The sequence below is a fragment of the Telmatherina bonti genome (assembly GCF_933228915.1).
Source record: "Telmatherina bonti genome assembly, chromosome: 21".
NCBI classification, from domain to species: domain Eukaryota; kingdom Metazoa; phylum Chordata; class Actinopteri; order Atheriniformes; family Telmatherinidae; genus Telmatherina; species Telmatherina bonti.
This window is the reverse complement of record NC_136630.1, coordinates 34077800-34098467: the sequence shown is the minus strand read 5'-3', so window position 1 is coordinate 34098467 and position 20668 is coordinate 34077800. Positions and strand designations below refer to the sequence as shown.

Genomic DNA, 20668 nt, shown 5'->3' with positions numbered 1-20668 from the left:
AATGAAGAAAAATAAAAGACTGAAGTTTATGAATCTGTTAATGACTCAAGTTTGATTTATTTTTTCTTTACATCCCAGATTTTTTTCCGTCGGTCAGTTGGACAGGTGAGGAGGAGGAAGGAGTCCACTGCTCCGTTTTGTCCTCCCACAGCTGCTCCGCATTAAAGACTAATGAAGGATATTAAGATGGACCAGATCTTCCGTCCGGACCGGCCACACCGGACTCATCTCCGCCGTTTATCTCCTCCTCCTCCTCCTCCTGCTTGTTCCGAACCAACGGTGAGACGTCAGACTGGGAACTGGACTGATTTGATTTAAAGAGGACTTAAGATAAACCGGCTTCGCTTGTCAGACTCTCTTTCACCCTTTCTTCAGCTCGGAGCTGCTTTTCTCCGCATCTAAAGTCGCGTTTTTATCTGAAAGAGACGCGAACCAGGAACTCCAGGAGAATTTAGTCTGCATCTGCTAGACCTCAAACTGGGTTTTGGATCTCCAGGACTTCCCTCCTCAGACGTTCAGACCTGCAGCTGAGCTGAAGGATCCTGGAACACCTGTCTGGTCTGGTTTTTCTTTTTCACATGTTTTAGATGAGTCCTGGGTCCTGAACCTCCAGAATCTATAGACATGTAAGACTCTGTGGAACTGAGACTTCGAGGGTCTGTAAGACTGTTTAGGAAGGACAGAAACTCTGGAGGAAGTCTTGAGATCTGCAGAAACGTGGAGAAGTTTGCCAGAGAAGTTTTCATGAGATCTATGAGGATCCTGAAGACCCCCCATTCTCTGGAGGATTAGAACCTAAAGCATTTAGAGATCTGGACGCAAGCAGTTCCTGCAGGATCCAAGGAAGTCGATGGTGGACTTGTTGGATTATTTTTATTGAAGGACCCAGATGAACCCTGCTTCTTCGAGACTTGGATACTTTAGAAAACTGATACTTGACGAAGATTCAGAGATCTGACGATCAGAAAAGAATCCAGGAGCGAGCTGGTCCCCCTGTGGACTCTGGACCAGACCGATGGGAACCCTGCGGGATCTACAGTACGCCCTGCAAGAGAAAGTAGAGGAGCTGAGGCAGCGCGACGCCCTGATTGATGAGCTGGAACTTGAGCTGGACCAGAAGGACGAGCTCATCCAGCGGCTGCAGAACGAGCTGGACAAGTACCGGTCAGTGATCCGGCCCGCCACAGCCCAGCAGGTCCAGGCCCAGCAAAAGAACCTGGTCCTGCAGCCAGACCAACACCGTAGCAAACGGCAGGCCATCTCAGCCGAACCCACCGCGTGGGACATCAGCGACCTGTGCCATGTCACGCTGCCGTTCTACCCGAAGAGCCTGCGGTACGTAGACCAGAACCTGCTCTGATAAACCGGTGTAGATCCCGCTGTAGAACACAAGGTGGAACCCAGTGAGGTTCCCGCTGTAGAGCATGCAGTCATGCCACTGTAGGACCAGCTGTGGAACACAGTAGAACCTGATAAAGATCCTGCTGTAGGACCTGCCGTTGAACCCACTGTAGAACTCAGTAGAACCCTTTACAGAATATACAGTAGAACCCAGTAAAGGTCCTGCAGTAGAACACGCAGAATCTGTCGGACCTGCAGGTTTACTAAGGTCCAAGCTGGTCCAGTCCAGATTTATTTATGGAGTCTGCTGGGACTACTTCATGAAGCGGGTCCACATTGACCCTGGTTCTGCTGGGTGTTCTCATTTTAGGTAAGAAGTGAGAATATAGACTTTTTCATAAATCATGTGTGCCAGACGTGTGGACAGAGGACAAAATAACCGTTGTCAAAGAGTTAGAAGCTGAACGTTGTACTAAATATGGAAGCAAGCAAAAAGCTGTAAAATGTAGAAATATTCTAAATAGAAATGTAGAACATAGACATGTAGAACATAGAAATGTTCAGGTCCACATCTTTTCTGATCAAAAGCTGGTGAAGGTGATGCTCATTAATTTATATCAGGAACGCAATGAATTCTGGGATAGGAGAGGGTGCAAAGGGATACATCTCTTGTATCCTTCGTTTTAAGCCAATCTGGAGCCAAACGAAGTGCGGATTTGAAGGGTGGATTCAAAGGAGCCTTTGGATTGGGACAGCACTTGGCGCGCCACCATGATGCATGCAGCCGACGAATCCCGATTGGAAGTGTGCAGACTTGAGAAACACCTGCAGACAAAGACTGATGCAGGACCTGAAAAGGTTCACGTTAAAATTCTTTATCTGCAGATATGCTTGGTTCAGATCACAGAAACCCAACAAGATGAATGAATATGTTTGCAGACGTGCACAGCTCTGGTGTGGAGATGGAAGTTTGGTTCTTTTTAATGATTTGACTCTCGTGACTCAGCTCTCTTTGAAGAGTTAGGTCCTCATTTAGTCTGACTCACAGCTTCTATTGTCGTCTAATTTAATGATTACAAGGGTTTTTTTTACTTGGCAAGTTGTTTATATTTTCATCATAAAAGCCTTGTTTTGATTCATTTTCTGTAGCAAATATATTTAATATTTTAATCAAAACTTAAAATGAACAAATAAACCAAGCAAATCCAGTAACAAAAAAAAAAGAAGTCTGAACAATATGACACTTTAAATTTAGTCATTTCTCCATGTTTTCCTGAAACACCTGTCATGTCAACCTGGTCGCAGTTCTTTCTGTGTACCACTACATTCACTGCAAAGAATCAGTGTTTAGAACTGGCTCATTTAGGAATGACACATCATTGCTCAGCTCTTTGAGAGTGAGTCAGTCAGAGGAAAGAACTGGGAGCCAGATCCTCCGAGTCACTGCAAAGAATTAACTCTCAGAGAGATTCTTTTACTCGTGATTCTTCAGTAGATCCTGTAAAAGGTTTCTTTGGTGAGAAGGATGCTGGTTTCCTCACCTGTGGTCTAGACCAGAGTTTCTCAGTCTTGGTCCATGAGGCCCACTGCCTGCATGTTTTAGTTCCTCCCAACTCCTGAACACCTGATGCAGGTTAACTTAACTGCTTGCCAAGTTCTATGAAAACCTGATAATGAGTCATTGATTAGAGTCAGGGCTACCTATAACCCGTGCAGGGCGCTGGGCCCCGAGGACCAGGATTAAGACACACTGGTCAGGATCCTCCAGGTCTCTGATCACCACCTCTGAGCTCGGTTCATTACAAAAACAGTCTAAACAAGTTTTTCAATCTTAGGATCTGCTGAAGTCTTGTTTTGGTAGTGATGTACTTGGTAAGAGCAGAATGTGTCAGATGTTTTTAGTTTGACCTTTATTTCTTACTAACTGAATCTTCTGTGCTTATTTTATATTAATATATTATATTGCATTAAATCATCTCTCTTAGACTCAGAGACCACATTGTGTCTTTCACACCTAGTTTTAGCTGTAAGAACTTGTTTTTGAGACCTCCCAGCAGCAACCCACACACAGATTTTCTGAAATAACAAAAATATCTACTGTAGTTGGATGACAAAGAAACACTGCAAAGAAGCATTAACAAGTTCATTTAAATTTTTTTTTTAAAGTTTAATAAAGGGATGTGAAACCTTTCCTGAAAAACTCATAGGATGTTTCTCACTTGTCTAAAGCCCCAATATTTATCATTATTTCATGAAATCTGAGCAGGTGTGTACATCTTCTTGGGTGGCCGATTTAACTTCATCACAGTTTAAACCTTTTAAGTTTTTTTTTCCCCTTTACACATTTAGAGCTCATTGCCACACCGATCGCCCATCAATTATCCTTCCCAGAACTGCTGCTAGCCATCACCTGTCCTCAGCATTAGTGCTTTGTGGCCCTCGTTCAAAGCAGGAACCCAGAGTTAGTTTGATTAGTCAATGTGTCTACTGATGTTGTCCTCACTTTTCAGGACAAAAATGTCCAATCAGGCACAAACATTTATTTGAAGCTGACTGCCATGACAAAACAAATGCATTCTGTGGTGTTCAAGTTTAACAGTTACAGCTGCACAGTAGTGTTGAAGTTTCTACTTTTATGCAAAACTTGTATATTCTGTGAAAAGAGACTTCCTAACACACCAACATATTCAAAACATGACTTTATATCTCTCCGTACAGTTTCCACCTGATCAGCATGTAAAGTGTGTGCTGGCCAAAGAGCAGGACCAGCTGGAGGGTCCTATAGTTCTCTATAGGGTCACTGGTTGGTGGTCTCCCTGTAGCAGGTCTCTCTGAGCCTTCAGAAGTCCAGAATCCACATAGCTGCTGGTTGGTGTTGGGAACGTGAACAGGAACTGCTGGTAGATTGTTGCTCATCTACATCTGCCTCCTGGCCTCATCTTCCTCCATAAACACACTTCAGCATCAAACCTGCAATAATTTAGGAAAACAAGATTCAAAATATTCAAACTTCAAGAATTTCATATATGAATCTATAGTAGAAAAATACTTTGATTCAATATTAAATTTCTTTACATCATTTAAAAACTAACAGTTCAACACTCCTATATAAGATTCAGAAAAAACAAAAACAAATTAAGTTTCCACGCCATTCTAATGGTGCATTTATCAAATTTAAAACTTCATCAGCAGATGTTACGTTTGGCCAAGAAACCTCACATGAATGTCATCATCAATAATAAAACTTTAAAACGCTGCCAGTTGATCCATATGTCCTCAGTTAGTTTCCAATAGTTGTATTACATTCTATTCCATTATCAGTTCATTTCTTTGTGACAGTACTACAACACAGTGGATCAGAAACATTTATAGGATAGATTAACATTATTCGTCAACCATTTATCTCTTCGATTGTACAACATTTACTATTTTTATTTGCCGGATGGTTCTGGTGTCATTTCTACAAAAGCACTGAAATATGATGTTCTGACCAGCTGAACATTATGTTCTTACTAGATGTAATCTTTACTATTCTATTCTTATCAGATCAGATCTTTTAACCAACCACTGGTGTTACCAGCACACGCCTCATCGGTCTTCGAAGGTTCATATTGTCCCGGCTGGTGGAGGTGAGGTGTGGACCCAATTGCAGAGACGCAGACGGAAATACAGAGTCAAGGCTGGTTTTATTGTTGAGCCGCAGGAAAACAGGACACTGGGGATACAAGGGAGTAACTCACACAATAAATCCGCAAAAAAAATCTGAAACCAAGGTTATTAATACAATGAACACAACAAGACACAGGTGAAACAAATCTACTAAATGAACCCAGGTGAACTAAATCAACAGGAACAAAAGCTAAACAAGACATAAGGGAGCTAAAAAGGAAAAACTACAAATTAAACAAGAAAACTAAGACACAAAAAATCCAAACCATGACACATATGGCCTTATAACTGAATAATGAATCATTTAATTCAGTGACTCTGCCTTGAGAAAGTAAAAATAAAGAAGTCGAGCATCAGTTACTTGAAATAACACTTAAGTGTGAACATACTTAAACTCCTCCACTTGTTGCAGGACCTCTTTACAGACCCACAGAGAACACTGCACCCTTTTCAGGATGAGGACCATGGTTTTGGAGGTGCCGATACCATTTTATTTCCCTCAGTTGGCAAAAGCTTGAGCAATTAACGGCAATTCAAATGTGAAGAGAGCAGATACTTAATCTTCAAGCCACCCAACCAGATCCCCTCAACACCTCACCTGCACCTAAAAATTCTATCAATAAAAATTATGAACAGAATCAGTGACAGTTCAAAAAGGGGAGCCTTGGCAGAGTCCAACCCTCACTGAGAACAAATCCAACTTATTGCCAGTAATGCGACCCAAGCTCTGACTCCTGTCATACTGAGACGACTCATAGAAGAGGGTCCAGGACTTCATATATCCGGAGCTCCTGCCACAGGAGAGGATATGGTCAAATGTCTTCTCCAAGTACATGTAATAAATATAAACTGGTTGGGTGAACTCCAATGCCTCCTCCCGGACTTTGAAGAGGGTGTAAAACTGGTCCACTGTTCCACAGCCAGGACAAAAACCACACTTGTCCTCCTCAATCTAGGGTTTGACTGTCTGATGAACCCTTCTGTCCAGGACCCCTAAATAGACCTTAACAAGAAGGCTGAGTAGTGTGATTGCCCTGCTGTTGGCGAACCTGATTGGCTGGAAGAATGTGCCACACATCAGCACTACAAGGAACACCTGGGAAGGGAGTAAAATGCACAAATGAGTAAAACACATTCCTGTAACACCACCACCCACAAGAACAAACACCAGTTTGTTTACAATAAAGTGAAATTACAGTCACACTCTTGAAAGGGCATCGACCACCACGTTACGTGTCCCTTTTTCATGCTTTAGGTCAAGGTGATAATTCTGACAGACCAATGGCCACCTCATCAGCCATTGGTTGTGGTTGTACATACTTGACAGGAAGATGAGGGAGTTATGATCGGTGAAGACTTCAACTTGAAGAACGGTGGCTCCCACATATACGTCGAAATGCTGTAGTGCCAACAGCATTGCCAAAGTTTCTTTTTGAATAGTTGAGTACTTCCATTGATGAGTGTTGAACTTCTGGGAGAAGTAACAAATGGGATGGCTCAAACCTTGAACATTCTCCTGAAGTAGTACAGCTCCGGCTCCCACGTCGCTGGCATCCACTTCTATTTTAAAAGGTTTAAAAAAATCCAGAGCAGAGGCAATAGACAGAAGAGCTTTTGCTCCCTCAAATACATGCTGGCAAGCAGAGTTCCAGATAAAGGCCTGTTTCGGACAACACAAGCTGGTAAGAGGAGCAACTACCTGTGAAAAATTCCTGCTGAAACATCTGTAGTAGCCAGCCATACTGAGAAATCTGTGCAACTCATTGCGTGTGGAACGTAAAGGAAAGGCTTGTACCTTGGCATTTACAGGCCGAACCTGGCCCTGACCAACTACTTTACCTAGATAGGTAACTGTGGCCTTGCCAAACTCAAACTTATCCAAATTTAGTGTGAGGGATGTAACTGATAAGCGCTCAAATACAGTAGTCAAAGTGAACAGGTTCTCAGGCCAACTGGAGGAATATATGACCACATCATCCAAATAGACAATACAATTTCTAACATCTCCCAATTGTGTGACATCAATCTTTGAAATGTGGCTGGAGCATTTTTCATTCCAAAAGCCATGACAGTGTACTGTAGGAAACTATTGGGAGTAATGAATGCTGAGATGTCTGAAGCTCTCTGAGTTCAAGGGACTTGCCAGTATCCCTTTACTATTCCTGTTAACTTGATTAACATGTTGCTTGATTGGCACTACATTACCAACATTGATGTCATGTTGTAGGACTGTTGTGCGAGATGCAGTATCATCAAATAAAGATAAGTAGTTCTGGATAAGGTTGGTAATATGTAATTCCTGGGCAGGAGACAGGTGAGTCAGATGCGTAGACAGTTCCAACAATACCTTAGAATTAAGTAATCTGACACACTGACGGTCTAAATCATGTAGCGTGAGGTCATTTTCTTCTGTGGCTGGCCCAGTTCCTGATAAAGTGGTCACGAAAACAGCCTCAGGCACATCTTTAGCAGCTGCTGACACAAGAGGAGCAGAAGACTTCTCTCTGATCCCAGAACCATCACTTGAGCATGTTAAGATGGCACAAACGAGTCTTCCGTTTTCTGTCAGGGGTTTTAATCACATAATTGGTCGCATTCACCTGTCTTTCAACCACATAAGGTCCAGAGAATCGAGCAGCTAAAGTTGACCCCAGAGTTGGAGGGAGGACCAAAACGTCATCACCTGGCTTCAAATAGTGGGAAACTGCTTTATTATCATACCTTTTTTTTATTGTTGTCTGAGCAGAGGAAAGTGCTTCCACTGCCAGTGAGCAAGCTTGGTGAAGATGCTCTCTGAAGTGAGATACATAATCCAAAACATTAGTCTTTGCCAACTGAGCAGATTGGTCTGACATACGCTGCTCCTTCAACATTTGTAAAGGACCTCGAACTGAAGGATCAAAAACAAGTTCAGCCGGACTAAAACCAAGAGATTCTTGTTTAGCCTCTCGAATAGCAAACACCATAAAGGGCACTCCTTCATCCTAGTCTTTACCAGTATCCAGACAATATTTCAGCAACATCGATTTAAGAGTCTGGTTCCACCGCAACAGGGCTTTTTGTGATTTAGAGTGGTAGACACTGGACACGACATGTTTTATCCTGAGCGTTTGCAGAACTTGTTTAAAAAATGTAGACAGGGAGTTAGAGCCCTGATCATTCTGCATTCTTCTTGGGAGACCAAAGGAGGTAAAGAATTTGGTTAGAGCTCTAATGACCAGTGGTGCAGTTATTCTTCTCAGGGGAATGGCCTCTGGAAAATGTGTTGCCGGACACATTATTGTTAATAAGTACTGATTCCCTGACTTTGTCCTGGGAAAAAGACCCACACAGTCCACTATCACATGCTCAAAAGGTTCACCAAGAACTGGAATTGGGCACAAGGGGGCTGGAGGAACCACCTGATCTGGTTTTCCTGTTATCTGACAGGTTTTAGAGGTGCGACAAAACTTCACCAAATCTGCTTTCAAACCTGGTCTAAAGAAATGTTTATCATATGTCTTTGTCACTCCCAGATGACCTGACAAAGGGTGGTCATGTGCTAAATTTAGCACATGAAATTGGTATCCTGAAGTGACAACAATCTGATACAGAGTTCCAGTCACTGTCAGCATTGTCTACACACAATTACTCTGGGTTTGCCCACTTTGTTATGGGAAGAGTCCATTTGCGCATCAACAAACTGTTATCTAAAAAATAATATACAGGTTCCCTACCGCTTGCTTTGTTTATATAAGTCCAACATTTAGACAGTGAAGAATTGGATATCTGTGCAGCAATAAGGGCTTCACGGCGTTATAGGCAAGTTTAGAGAAAATGGTTTAGGGAGCTCCTTCAACTGTTTCACCTCAACATGCTCCTTTCAGTCAACTATATTACCTCTTATATGCAGAGGTCGTCCTCCAGCAAGGGTTTCAACAAACAGAATCAGCCAAATTGGTCTCGACCTTTCACTGGAAAGGAGAGTCAAACCGCAACTTCAAAGAATCCACTAACCAGCTCAGACTTAATATACACCTGGTGCAAGGGGGCTGGAACGTATCCCATTTCTTCTCCTTGAACTAAAGTGCTGGCATGGCAAGAAGACTGCTCATTCAGGGGGAGCACGTATGCAATAATCCGAGACCGAGACCCTCCCGTGTCTCTCAGTATTTTAACTGGTATTTCATCCACTGGTTTACCAGTTAAGGATACAGCAATTTCAGAACTGCTGCCATTCTTATCAATCACAGGCCTCCAGGTCTCAGTTTCATTGTCCACGTGAGCATTGAAGTCCCCCAGTAAAACAAAGGTGTTCACAGAAGAAGTGTCTTCCAGCACTTCCTCCAAGGACTACAAAAAGGGTGGGTACTCTGAATTGCTGGTCAGTGCATAAGCACAACAACAGTCAGGACCCGTCTCCTCACCCAAACACAGAGGGAGGCTACCTTTTTGTCCATTGGAGTGAACCCCAATGTGCAGGCACCAAGTTGGGGGACAATGAGTATGCCCACAGCTGCCCGGTGGAAGACAGTTCGTCCCTTCTGGGGATACTGGTTCCAGAGCCCAATCCTTGTGTGAAGGTGAGTCCAACTACTGCTAGCCGGACTGGTCAACCTCTTGCACCAGCTCAGGCTTTTCCTCCGCCAGAGCACTGACCCTAGAACTAGTTACTTCATATGGATGGATGGATGGAGCTCACTGCTCAGTTTTGCAGAGTTGAAGATGTATAACTTTGTCATAAGACAATAAAAGACATCTGCTGCTGCTGCTGCTGAGCTTTAGGTCTTTATATGATACGGAGTTCAGAGGATCTCAAAGCTTCTCCTGCAGAGAAGACATTGCTTATTATCTTCTCACGGAGGCTGGAAGATAAATTAATAGCCTGAACTGAGATAAACTGTCCCGTACGGAGGTGCAGAAGTCTTCACCCAGCATAATAGTCAAAATTGTGCCTTTTTAAAAGGCAAAACATCCAGAAACTTCTCGTCTCTACTCTTCTCTATTTGTCTCCACTCATGTCATTCAGAAGGCTGATTTACTCTCCTGCATCTTCCTCAGCTGCCACTCTTTTTCATGGCTATAATTACACATCTGTACACATATACACATACTTTAACATGTTTTCTTCTCAGATTTTAAACAGCTGCTGCAGAAGCGGAGGTCTCAGGCTGCCATGGACTGCTGCTAGGGGTCCATGAGGGGTGGAGGGTCATGTGACCTCTCTGGTTAATTGGGTTCTGGAGACAGACAAGCAAGATAGAGAAGACATGGTTTTATACTGTGATGATGAGCTGAGCTTTGAACGTGGATCTGGTTTCCATGATGCCTCCTCTCAGCTCAGAATAATATTGTATTTGTGTTCACAGCAGCAATAACAAGTAGTGCTGCTTTTTAATCTGTGAGCTCCACCCACACATGCATGCAGCTGACAGGGTTTCATTTACCGTCAGCTCTCGTTGCCGCCTGCAGATCCGTGTGGTTTGAGCTCTAAATAAAAGCAGAGTGGAGCGAGTGGGTGGCGGCCGCCCACCAGCCGTCCTGCTGTCTGCACACCAGATTCATGAGTTAATGATCCGCAGACTGTCACAGATCTGATGGAGGCGTGAAAACCTCATGCAGGCCTTTACACATGCAGATGTTTCTGCTTTTTTACATTTTACTGCTCTAAATTAGAATTCCTCATGAATTCACAAGTCACGTCACACCACATTACATTACATCATGTCATGCAATGTCACGCCACGTGATATGTGACACCATGTTACGTCACACCACACCACGCCACGTCACATCATGCCATGCCACATTTTGTCATTGTAAGTGACTCTGCACCACATCACATTATGTCAAGTCACATCACTCCACGTCACATCACGTGACGCCACGCTATGTCACTGCATGGCACGTCACTGCATGCCATGTTACATCATATCATGTGATGCCATGTCATCAAATCAAATCAAATTAAATTTCATTCATAAAGCACATTTTTTTACAATAAAATGCAACACAAAGTCCTCTACATGATATAAAAACAACAAAAAAAAAAATCATCAGTCCCTCCCTTCTCACACACTCATACACACACCCAACCAACATCAATCTCCAACACTTGTCTGAAACATTACGCAGACACCAACTTAGTTATATATTGCTGAGATGAGCCTGATAATGAAACACCATTGCAGGAGCCGTCTGCACCAGTAGTCGACCAAACCACAGTATCATGGTCACCAGTCAAAAGACCAAAGACATGAAAGGTGCCCCCACATCCATGGCCAGTATGACAACCAGTGCAGAGGGCTCCTGCTGAGGAACACTGGAGAATATTCTAAAAATGATGAATTACTTGTTATTTTAAATATTTAAAGATTATAAAAGCAGTAATATAAATTATAAAACAAAAATAAAGAATAAAATGTCCCTAAAAAATTGCATAAAAGTAGGTGAACAGGCCATGGCTAATGACCAAGTCTAGGGTGTGTCTGTTGTGGGTTGGCTGTATGACATGTTGGGCGAAATCCATTAAATTAAGAATATTTAAAAATTCCCTTGAAACAGTCTGAAGTTTTGTCTATGTGTAGGTTGAAATCACTGATTGGAATAATCATGCTAGAGGTAGAGTGGATGATTGATAAAAAGTCAGCAAATTCATTGATAAAATCTGCACAATTCTTTGGTGGTCTACAAACTGGAGGCTGCTGACAACAGCTGCATGGTGTTCAAATGTGGGTTAGTGATTAAATGAGGCTGGTTTGGAGGTGAGTGAATTTGTGGCAATAGATGGTGTACCACCTCCTTTCCTACCATTTCTGACTGAAAAAGCATTGCTAAAATTTGGTGGGGAGGCCTCCGCAAGAATTACAGGTGCATCTATGCCCAGCCAGGTCTCAGTAAGAAAAAGACATCAAGTTTGTGGTCTAGAATCAGATCATTAACAATAAAAGACTTGTTTAATAGAGAAAGTATGTTTAAAAGTGCCATGTTGATGGAGATGGGTGAGTTTGAGACGGTAACTGTTGGTCTGTGACATTTTGGCAGTTGTTTCAGGTTATTCATGTTTGAAATATTCAAAGGTTTTGGTCTGTATTCTCTGTTGGTTATGGACGGGAATTGATGAGTTGCCAGAGGAAAATGTAGGTCAGAGTCCAGAATTGTTAGGAATGCTGTTAAACATTGAATTAAATCAATAGGGGCTAGGACCTAGGAGACACCAACCTGTGCCGGCATGCTGTATGCCATACATCAAATTAGCAGACAATACTTGATGGCTTGCTTCGTGAAGGTGAAGCCCGTCAGGCCAAAAAAGATGTCTCTGCTGCCAATATACATCAAAATGGTCAATAAAACCAACTCTGTGAGAGATACAGGCGGAGGACAGCCAGGTATGGAGGCTAAGCAGCCTACCTAAGCGGCCTATTCCTCTATCACAGGTGGGAGTGGGCCAGAGATAAAAGCATGTTAAAAAGGAGAGTAAAATCTTGTTTTAAAAGCTCAGACTGTTTTTAGGGATGTTATTCGTACCTGCATGAATGATGACTTTGCTGACCTGTGGATGGACCTCAGGATCTCTGTCATTTTCTGCATTATCTTGTATCTTTCGATACAATTCAGAGTCCTGCCACATACAGAAATACTCTGATGATACGGCTGTTGTGGCCTGTATCAAGGATGGGCAGGAGTTTGAATACAGGAACTCGGTGAACTCCTTCAGAGACTGGTGTCACAGGTGCTGCTTGCACTTGAATACAGCAAAGACAAAGGAGGTGATCCTGGATTTCAGAAAGGGGAAGCTTCCCCATCATCCAGTCTCCTTACAGGGGGAGGACATTGAGGTGGTGCGCAGTTACAAATATCTGGGCGTTCACATTGATGAACGGCTGGACTGGTGCTGCAATACTGATGCCTTCTATAGGAAGGGACAGAGTCGCCTGTTCTTCCTGCGCTCGCTGAGGTCCTTTGACGTGTGGACATGTTGGTCATGTTCTATCAATCAGCCAGTTCTCTCTTTTATGCTGCGGTGTGCTGGGGGCACAGCCTTACTGACAGGAACTGCAAGAGGCTGGAGAGACTAGTCAAAAAGGGGGGCTCAGTGCAGGGTAGGAGACTGGACTCTCTGGGAACAGTAGTGGAGAGACTCACGCTGAATAAACTGAGAACAATAATGGATAACAGCAAACACCCTCTCCATGGATTCCTGTGGGAGCAAAGGAGCAACCGCAGCAGTCGATTTCTCTCACCACGCTGCAGAACAGAGCATTTCAGGAGATCTTTCATTCCCACGGCCATCAGACTATATAATAAAACCTCCTGAACTGCACCCCCACATGTACATGCATCTACAAGGGAGAGTGGCTTATGCTGTTTTTACTGTGTTTTTAATGAGTTTTTAACCTATGTCTTTCTGAGCAAATATTTATTTATGTTTAATACGCACTGAGAGGTGGAAGAGTGAGTGTTTTAGTGTTTTAATGTTTTATTGAGTCGCCGGACAATTTGAATTTCCCTTTTAGGGATGAATAAAGTCCTATCTATCTATCTATCTATCTATCTTATCTCAGCCAAAGTGGTCCCTGGAACTAATAGGGTTAATCGCCTTCTCTTCTGCAAGTTCCTCACTATGGAATCCCCGATGATTAGGGTTTTGACCGGGGAATCCTCCATACATGAATGAGCTGCAGTATTTCGCACATTGTGGCTTCCGGGATTCCAATGTTTCCCTCTTGATGTTTGTGGGAGTGGCTCAGGTGAGGCGAGGTCGGCTGAGCTCCGCGGAGCCGGTGTGAAGGGCATCTCCTCACAGCGAGACACAGCTGCAGAGCGGCAAGGCTTGCCGTTGCTTCATATGGGCATCGGTGGTTGCGACGCAGACATCTCTGGTGACAAGGGAGCAACATGGGTGCCACCAGTCAGAGGAGGGAACTTTGTTGCATCTGGTGCATCAAAATGATTCTTCAGCAGTACCCCACTGCACGGAGGAGAAGGGGTAGAGCATCGATCCCGTGACCTGCTGGCGCGGAATCCGACCTTAATCCACAGCTCTGGCTGGAGAGAAGTGGAACTCACTGGGACTTTGGGTTTAGCCCTGAGTAAGAACCAAGGTTGTTTTTCTTTGCATTTTAAGCACAAGGTACAGCCAGAGAAGAACCGTTCGCGGTCATGGATGGAGAGGCCTGGTGCATATCGGAATCTTCCCCAATGTGCCTATCAGGGTATGAGTGTGTTGAATGAGTGTGTGTGTGAATGGGTGAATGTGACAAGTAGTGTAAAGGGCTTTGAGTGGTCTGCATGACTAGAAAAGTGTCCTCTGTACAAGTCCATTTACCATTTGCCTTATATAAATAAGGAAAAGATGACATGAGGAAGGATGGGTGGGTGTTGGAAAAAAAAGAAGTATCTCTACACTTCACCTAAAGGGAGGAAGGGTGAAGGGGCAAAAAAAACACCTATAAAAGCACAAATTCAGACAGTAGACAACACACAGGATGGGAAGAGGGGTGGGTGGGGTCTCCCAGACAGCCAAGTGAGGTCGCAGCCAGCCAAGCAGCGTGCCCCTCCAACTCGCCGTCCGTGAGAGAAGGTGGTGAAAGATAGGAGAGTGTGTCTGTAACAGTGTGTGTGAGTGTGTGCATTCAGTGAGTGAGTCTGTGAACTCTCCCCAGTTCATCTGTGCCACCTGATGTAAATGCGGCCTCAAGAGGTGAGTTCAGTTTAAGTTCCACAGGCCTGTGAAAGGGAGGGGGGTTAGGAGGGGGGCTGAGCATCAGACAGCATTTCATTCCAGGAGACGTGATAACCAGCCTGCCCAAGGCCAGTCAAGGAGCCAGATCCAGATTACAGCTTTGTTTTGGGTCAAGCTAAGCTTTGTTTGGCTCAGCTTTGAGTCCTTAGTGGTCTCTGTCGGACTCCGAAACAGTCGAATCGGGGGTCAGTTTCCACCAAAACTGAGCAACAGCTTCTCCATGATGTTTCCCACTTACAATTGAGCTCCAGAACCAAAACCAGCTCCAGTGCTGTCACGCATGAGTTCGAGTGCTATTTGCTCGGTGTAGTCCATCACAGATCTAATGTTACAGCTAACTGCTGTAACATTAGCGGCTAACCTCTGTAACATTAGCAGCTACCTGCTGTAATATTTGCAGCTAACAGCCATAACATCAGGTAGCTAATGTAACATTGCGCTAACTGATGTAAATCAGATTTCCATCTATCCATTTATCCATCCATCTTCTGCCGCTTATCTGGGGTCGTGGGGGCAGCAGCCTAAGCAGAGAAGCCTAGACTTCCTTCTATCCAGCCACATTTGCCAACTCTGCGGGGGGATCCCGAGGCGTTCCCAGGCCAGCCTAGAGACATAATCTCTCCAGCGTGTCCTGGGTCTTCCCCGGGGTCTCCTCCCAGAGGGAACCCGTCCCCCCAACCGAAGGCGCAGAGAAACTACCCTTTCATCCACCGGGGTAAACCCCAACGTGCAGGCACCAAGCTGGGGGCTGATGAGAATGCCCACACCTGCTCGGCGCCTCTCACCATGAGCAACTCCAGAGTGGAAGAAGGTCCAGCCCCTCTCGAGGGTTCTGGTTCCAGAGCCCAAGCCATGCGTCGAGGTGAGTCCAACTATATCTAGTCGGAACCGCTCAACCTCGCTCACAAGCTCAGGTTCATTCCCCACCAGAGAGGTGACGTTCCACGTCCCTAGAGCCAGCTTCTGCAGCCGGGCAGAGGACTGCCAGGCTCCTCCCACAGATGGTGAGCCCACGGGAGGTGGGGCCCATGTAACCCTTTCGGGCTGAGCCCAACCAGGCCCCATGGGCAAAGGTCTGGCCACCAGACTCTCTCTTGTGCCCCACCCCCAGGCCTGGCTCCAGAGGGGGGACCAGGTAACCCGCGTCCGGGCAAGGGAACATTCATGCCCAGGTTTGTCGTCATCACAGAGGTCTATAAAATCAGATTACATTTATATAATTAATATTTTAGAATTGTATGTTGATATTAAAATTCTGTGTTTGGCTGAAGATGTCAAATTTAAATTTTGTATTATTTTAGATATTCTTTTGCTAGCAAATTATTTTTATGAACTAGAAAGAAAGTTATATTGATGTGGCTCATATTTTGAATTTTTAAAACTGGAGACCTATTTGGAACTTAATTGTGACTGCTCTGTATAAGCATATTGAGATATTGATGAAGCTCAGATAAACTACCAGAGCTAAAACAAACCAGCTGATATGAAATGAGACCAGGGGCTTCATATATAAAGTTATCACACAAAACCTGGCTTACGCCAGTTCTAGACATCTTCTGGGATTTATAAAGTTATTAAGTCTCACCTAACCTGGAAAGAAAGTTTAATTGTATACAAAAAAGCCTTATGTGTGGCAAGAACAGCTTATTATTCATTATTGATAGAGGAAAACAAAAACAACCCTCGGTTTCTTTTCAGCACTGTAGCTAGGCTTACTAGGAGCCGGAGCGCTGTGGAGCCATGTATTCCTTTCTCACTTAGATAGGATGATTTCATGTATTTTTTCAGGAATAAAATTGATACTATTAGAGATCAAATCCACAATACTCTTCCTTCTACCTATAATGTTGAGCCTGTTGTGGTCTCTGAAGCATCCTTAGAACCAGGATCTGACTTGTGTCTAAATAGTTTCTGTCCTGTCCAACCCTCTGAATTAACTAAAATAATAGCTTCATCTAAACCATCCACCTGTATCTTAGACCCTCTCCCAACGAGCCTCTTTAAGGACATTTTCCCTTTAATTAATACATCACTACTAAATCTTATCAATATGTCTTTAGTGACAGGATATGTACCACAATCATTTAAAACTGCTGTAATCAAGTCTTTACTTAAAAAGCAATCTCTGGATCCAGAGGTGATAGCAAATTATAGACCTATATCTAACCTCCCGTTTATGTCCGAAATTCTGGAGAAAATAGTTTCAGCTCAGCTACATGCCCACCTGAGCAGAAATAATTTATGCGAGGAGTTTCAGTCAGGATTTAGAGCTCATCATAGCACTGAGACGGCATTGGTGAAAGTTACTAATGACCTTCTTATGGCCTCAGACAAAGGACTTGTGTCCGTACTTATCTTGCTTGATCTTAGTGCTGCATTTGATACAGTCGATCATAACATTCTGTTACAGAGACTAGAACAGGTGGTTGGAATTACAGGTACAGCGTTAAGCTGGTTTAAATCATATTTATCTGATAGACTTCAGTTCGTTCATGTAAATGACAAGTCCTCCTCACAAACTACAGTAAGTCATGGAGTTCCTCAAGGTTCTGTACTTGGACCAATACTCTTCACGCTATATATGCTCCCTTTAGGCAAAATTATTAGACAGCATGGAATAAACTTTCATTGCTATGCAGATGATACTCAGATATACTTATCCTTTGAACCAGATGAAACAAATCAGCCCGATAGGCTACAAAATTGTCTCATAGACATAAAGACTTGGATGTCTAGAAATTTTCTCCTCTTAAACTCAGATAAGACTGAAGTAATTCTCTTTGGATCTGAAAAACTCAGAGCTAAATTTTCCGGTTTTGTAATGAACCTGGATGGCATTACTTTAGCTTCCAGTGCTACAGTGAGAAACCTTGGAGTAATATTTGACTCGGACCTATCCTTTGGTCCACATATTAAGCAGGTTACTAAAACAGCCTTCTTTCATTTACGTAATATAGCCAAAATTAGGGACATTCTGTCTCAGAGTGATGCAGAAAAACTGGTTCACGCTTTTGTTACTTTGAGACTAGATTACTGTAACTCTCTATTACTGGGCTGTCCTAAATATGCCCTGAAAAGCCTTCAGCTGATCCAGAATTCTGCAGCCAGAGTCCTGACCAGAACCAGCAGGAGAGATCATATTTCTCCAGTTTTAGCCTCTCTTCATTGGCTGCCTGTTGAATCTAGAATAGAATTTAAAATCCTTCTCCTTACATATAAAGCCCTCCACAACCAGGCACCATTATATATCAAAGACCTCATGGTTCCTTATATACCAAGCAGAGTACTTCGTTCCCAGACTGCAGGCTTACTTGTGGTTCCTAGAGTCTCAAAGAGCCGAGCAGGAGGCAGAGCCTTTGGTTATCAGGCCCCTCTCTTATGGAATAAGCTCCCAGTTAGTGTTAGGGAAGCAGACACCCTCCCCACCTTTAAGACTAGGCTGAAGACTTATCTTTTTGATAAGTCCTATAGCTAGGGATGGTTAGCATCCCTTAGTTATGCTGCTATAGGTTTAGACTGCTGAGGGACATTTCCTGATACACTGAGCTTCTTTCTCTTTATCTCTCTCTTTTATCCCCCCCCCCCCCCCCAAAAAACAGTGTTGCATCATTAACATGTATGTCTCCTGTCTTAGCAGGTCTCCCTGGCCGGGAGTAGCAGTTCCTGTTGTCTGTTGTCTTTCTGTCCTCTTCCCCCCACACAGCAGAGGCAGATGGCTGCCTGTCCTGAGCCGGGTTCTGCCGGAGGTTTCCTTCCTGTTAAAAGGGAGTTTTTTTCTTCCCACTGTCGCCAGTGTGCTTGCTCAGGCAACAGATTGAGTTGGACCTCCAACTCAATCTGTTGCCTTATATAGGCTGTTATGAATTGGCTTTGTAAAGTGTCTTGAGATGACATTGCTGTGATTTGACGCTATATAAATAAAGTTGATTTGAATTGAATTGAATTGAATTGAATTGAATTGAATTGAATTGAATTGAATTGAATTGAATTGAATTGAACTGAATAAAAACACGACTTGGCGGTAAAACGTCCCGACCTCCACGGCAACTCTGACCCCGGCGTATGACAACATTTGGAGAAACGGGAAACGGTGACACCAAAGGCAGAAAATAAAAAGAAATCTGAGCCATTTGTTCCAAATGAAATGTAAACTTTCCCCCAGAATGTTGGACATTAACAGCATCTGTAGAAGAAGAGAAAAAGTTCCTCCAGCACGTAAAACGTCCAGCAGTAAAATGTTCTGAAACCAAGCAGTTCTACATGTTAGAAAAGCCACATCACACAGTTAATAAGTCGTACAGAAGCTGCCGTACTAATAAAGCTCTACATGAAGACCTGCAGGTAAAAGGAGGCGGTTGCCATGACAACAGCCCATCATCAGGCTGCTCAGGTGTTTCCTCCACCTGCAGATACAGAACATGAAGTGATGGGTGGATATAAAATGCTCCCCAATGTGGCTTATCTGTCCCTGCTGGTGGACATGGAACATGGAGAGTCTGGACTCCAGTCCGGCACCTTCCAAAGGGAAGGGACTGACAGGTCGGGTCCGCTCCTTTTCCCAACCCAGAGCAGAGGAACAGAACGATGTTCTCCACAGCCAGACGTGGTGTAGCGGCCATCGGGCAGATTGGATCAGTGCCAACTGATTCTCCATTTTTCTTTATTATGTTTATTAATATCATTTGCCCATACAAATGAGGAAAACCATTCATTTAACGAACCATTTATTTTAACTGGGCATTCTCCTGATTCTCCTTTTTACCAAACCTGATATGAGATCTTTCTGGCTGGTTTGCTCCAGGTTGTTTGGGACATTTTCACAACATAGATGAAGCCAGGTTTGGAAGTCGTGAAAGTGTTTTCTGTCTTGTGAGGCTCTAAACTGGTTATATATCACAGTATCATGTGAAAAGCCAGGCTTTGGAAAACCTGCCCAGTCTTTCAGTTAACACGTGCTGCATTGTGAGAACAGGAAGGGAACTCTTTGTGAGCAGCTGCTATTCTCAGGTTGTCTTTACAGCAGTGGCTCAGCTGTGTTGGTGTAAAGCAGGAAGGAGCTGCTTCTCTCCTGAAAAAGAAACCACACAGCAGATATCTGCCAACAGACTTCATGAAGCAGCAGCTGCTGAGAAAATGTGTAATTATGACGCATAATGAACCATTTCCATCTGTTTGCTCAGGAACAGACAATTGGATTCATTTTCATCTAATATGAGAATTATTTTATACATCCTTCATCTGATTCTCGACATGTTTCCCATCTTTACTTTCCTTTGTTTAAAATTACACTTCTTACTTTCATTGTATTTTATAGGAGTGTCCTCATTGTCTGGTCCACCTTCTGGTACCGGGTCGTCCTCATTGTCTGGTCCACCCTCTGGTACCGGGTCGTCCTCATTGTCTGGTCCACCTTCTGGTACCGGGTCGTCCTCATTGTCTGGTCCATCCTCTGGTACCGGGTCGTCCTCATTGTCTGGTCCACCTTCTGGAACCGGGTCGTCCTCATTGTCTGGTCCACCTTCTAGTACCGTGTCGTCCTCATTGTCTGGTCCACCTTCTGGAACCGGGTCGTCCTCATTGTCTGGTCCACCTTCTAGTACCGTGTCGTCCTCATTGTCTGGTCCACCTTCTGGTACCGGGTCGTCCTCATTGTCTGGTCCACCCTCTGGTACCGGGTCGTCCTCATTGTCTGGTCCACCTTCTGGTACCGGGTCGTCCTCATTGTCTGGTCCATCCTCTGGTACCGGGTCGTCCTCATTGTCTGGTCCACCTTCTGGAACCGGGTCGTCCTCATTGTCTGGTCCACCTTCTAGTACCGTGTCGTCCTCATTGTCTGGTCCACCTTCTGGAACCGGGTCGTCCTCATTGTCTGGTCCACCTTCTAGTACCGTGTCGTCCTCATTGTCTGGTCCACCTTCTGGTACCGGGTCGTCC

General features: G+C 44.0%; 1 protein-coding gene across 3 annotated transcripts in view; it reads left to right on the top strand.

The window, feature by feature from the left end:
* Window positions 1–1015: 1015 nt before the first annotated feature.
* LOC306771514 (cGMP-dependent protein kinase 1-like) overlaps window positions 1016–20668 on the top strand; it is a gene marked incomplete at its 5' end in the record, with an annotated part of 208945 nt that continues 189292 nt past the window's right edge. For all 3 annotated transcript variants that reach the window (XM_079260682.1, XM_079260683.1, XM_079260681.1), the window contains one exon: window positions 1016–1335. In XM_079260682.1, the coding sequence (XP_079116808.1) occupies window positions 1016–1335 (320 nt within the window). The remainder of the gene's footprint in view (window positions 1336–20668) is intronic.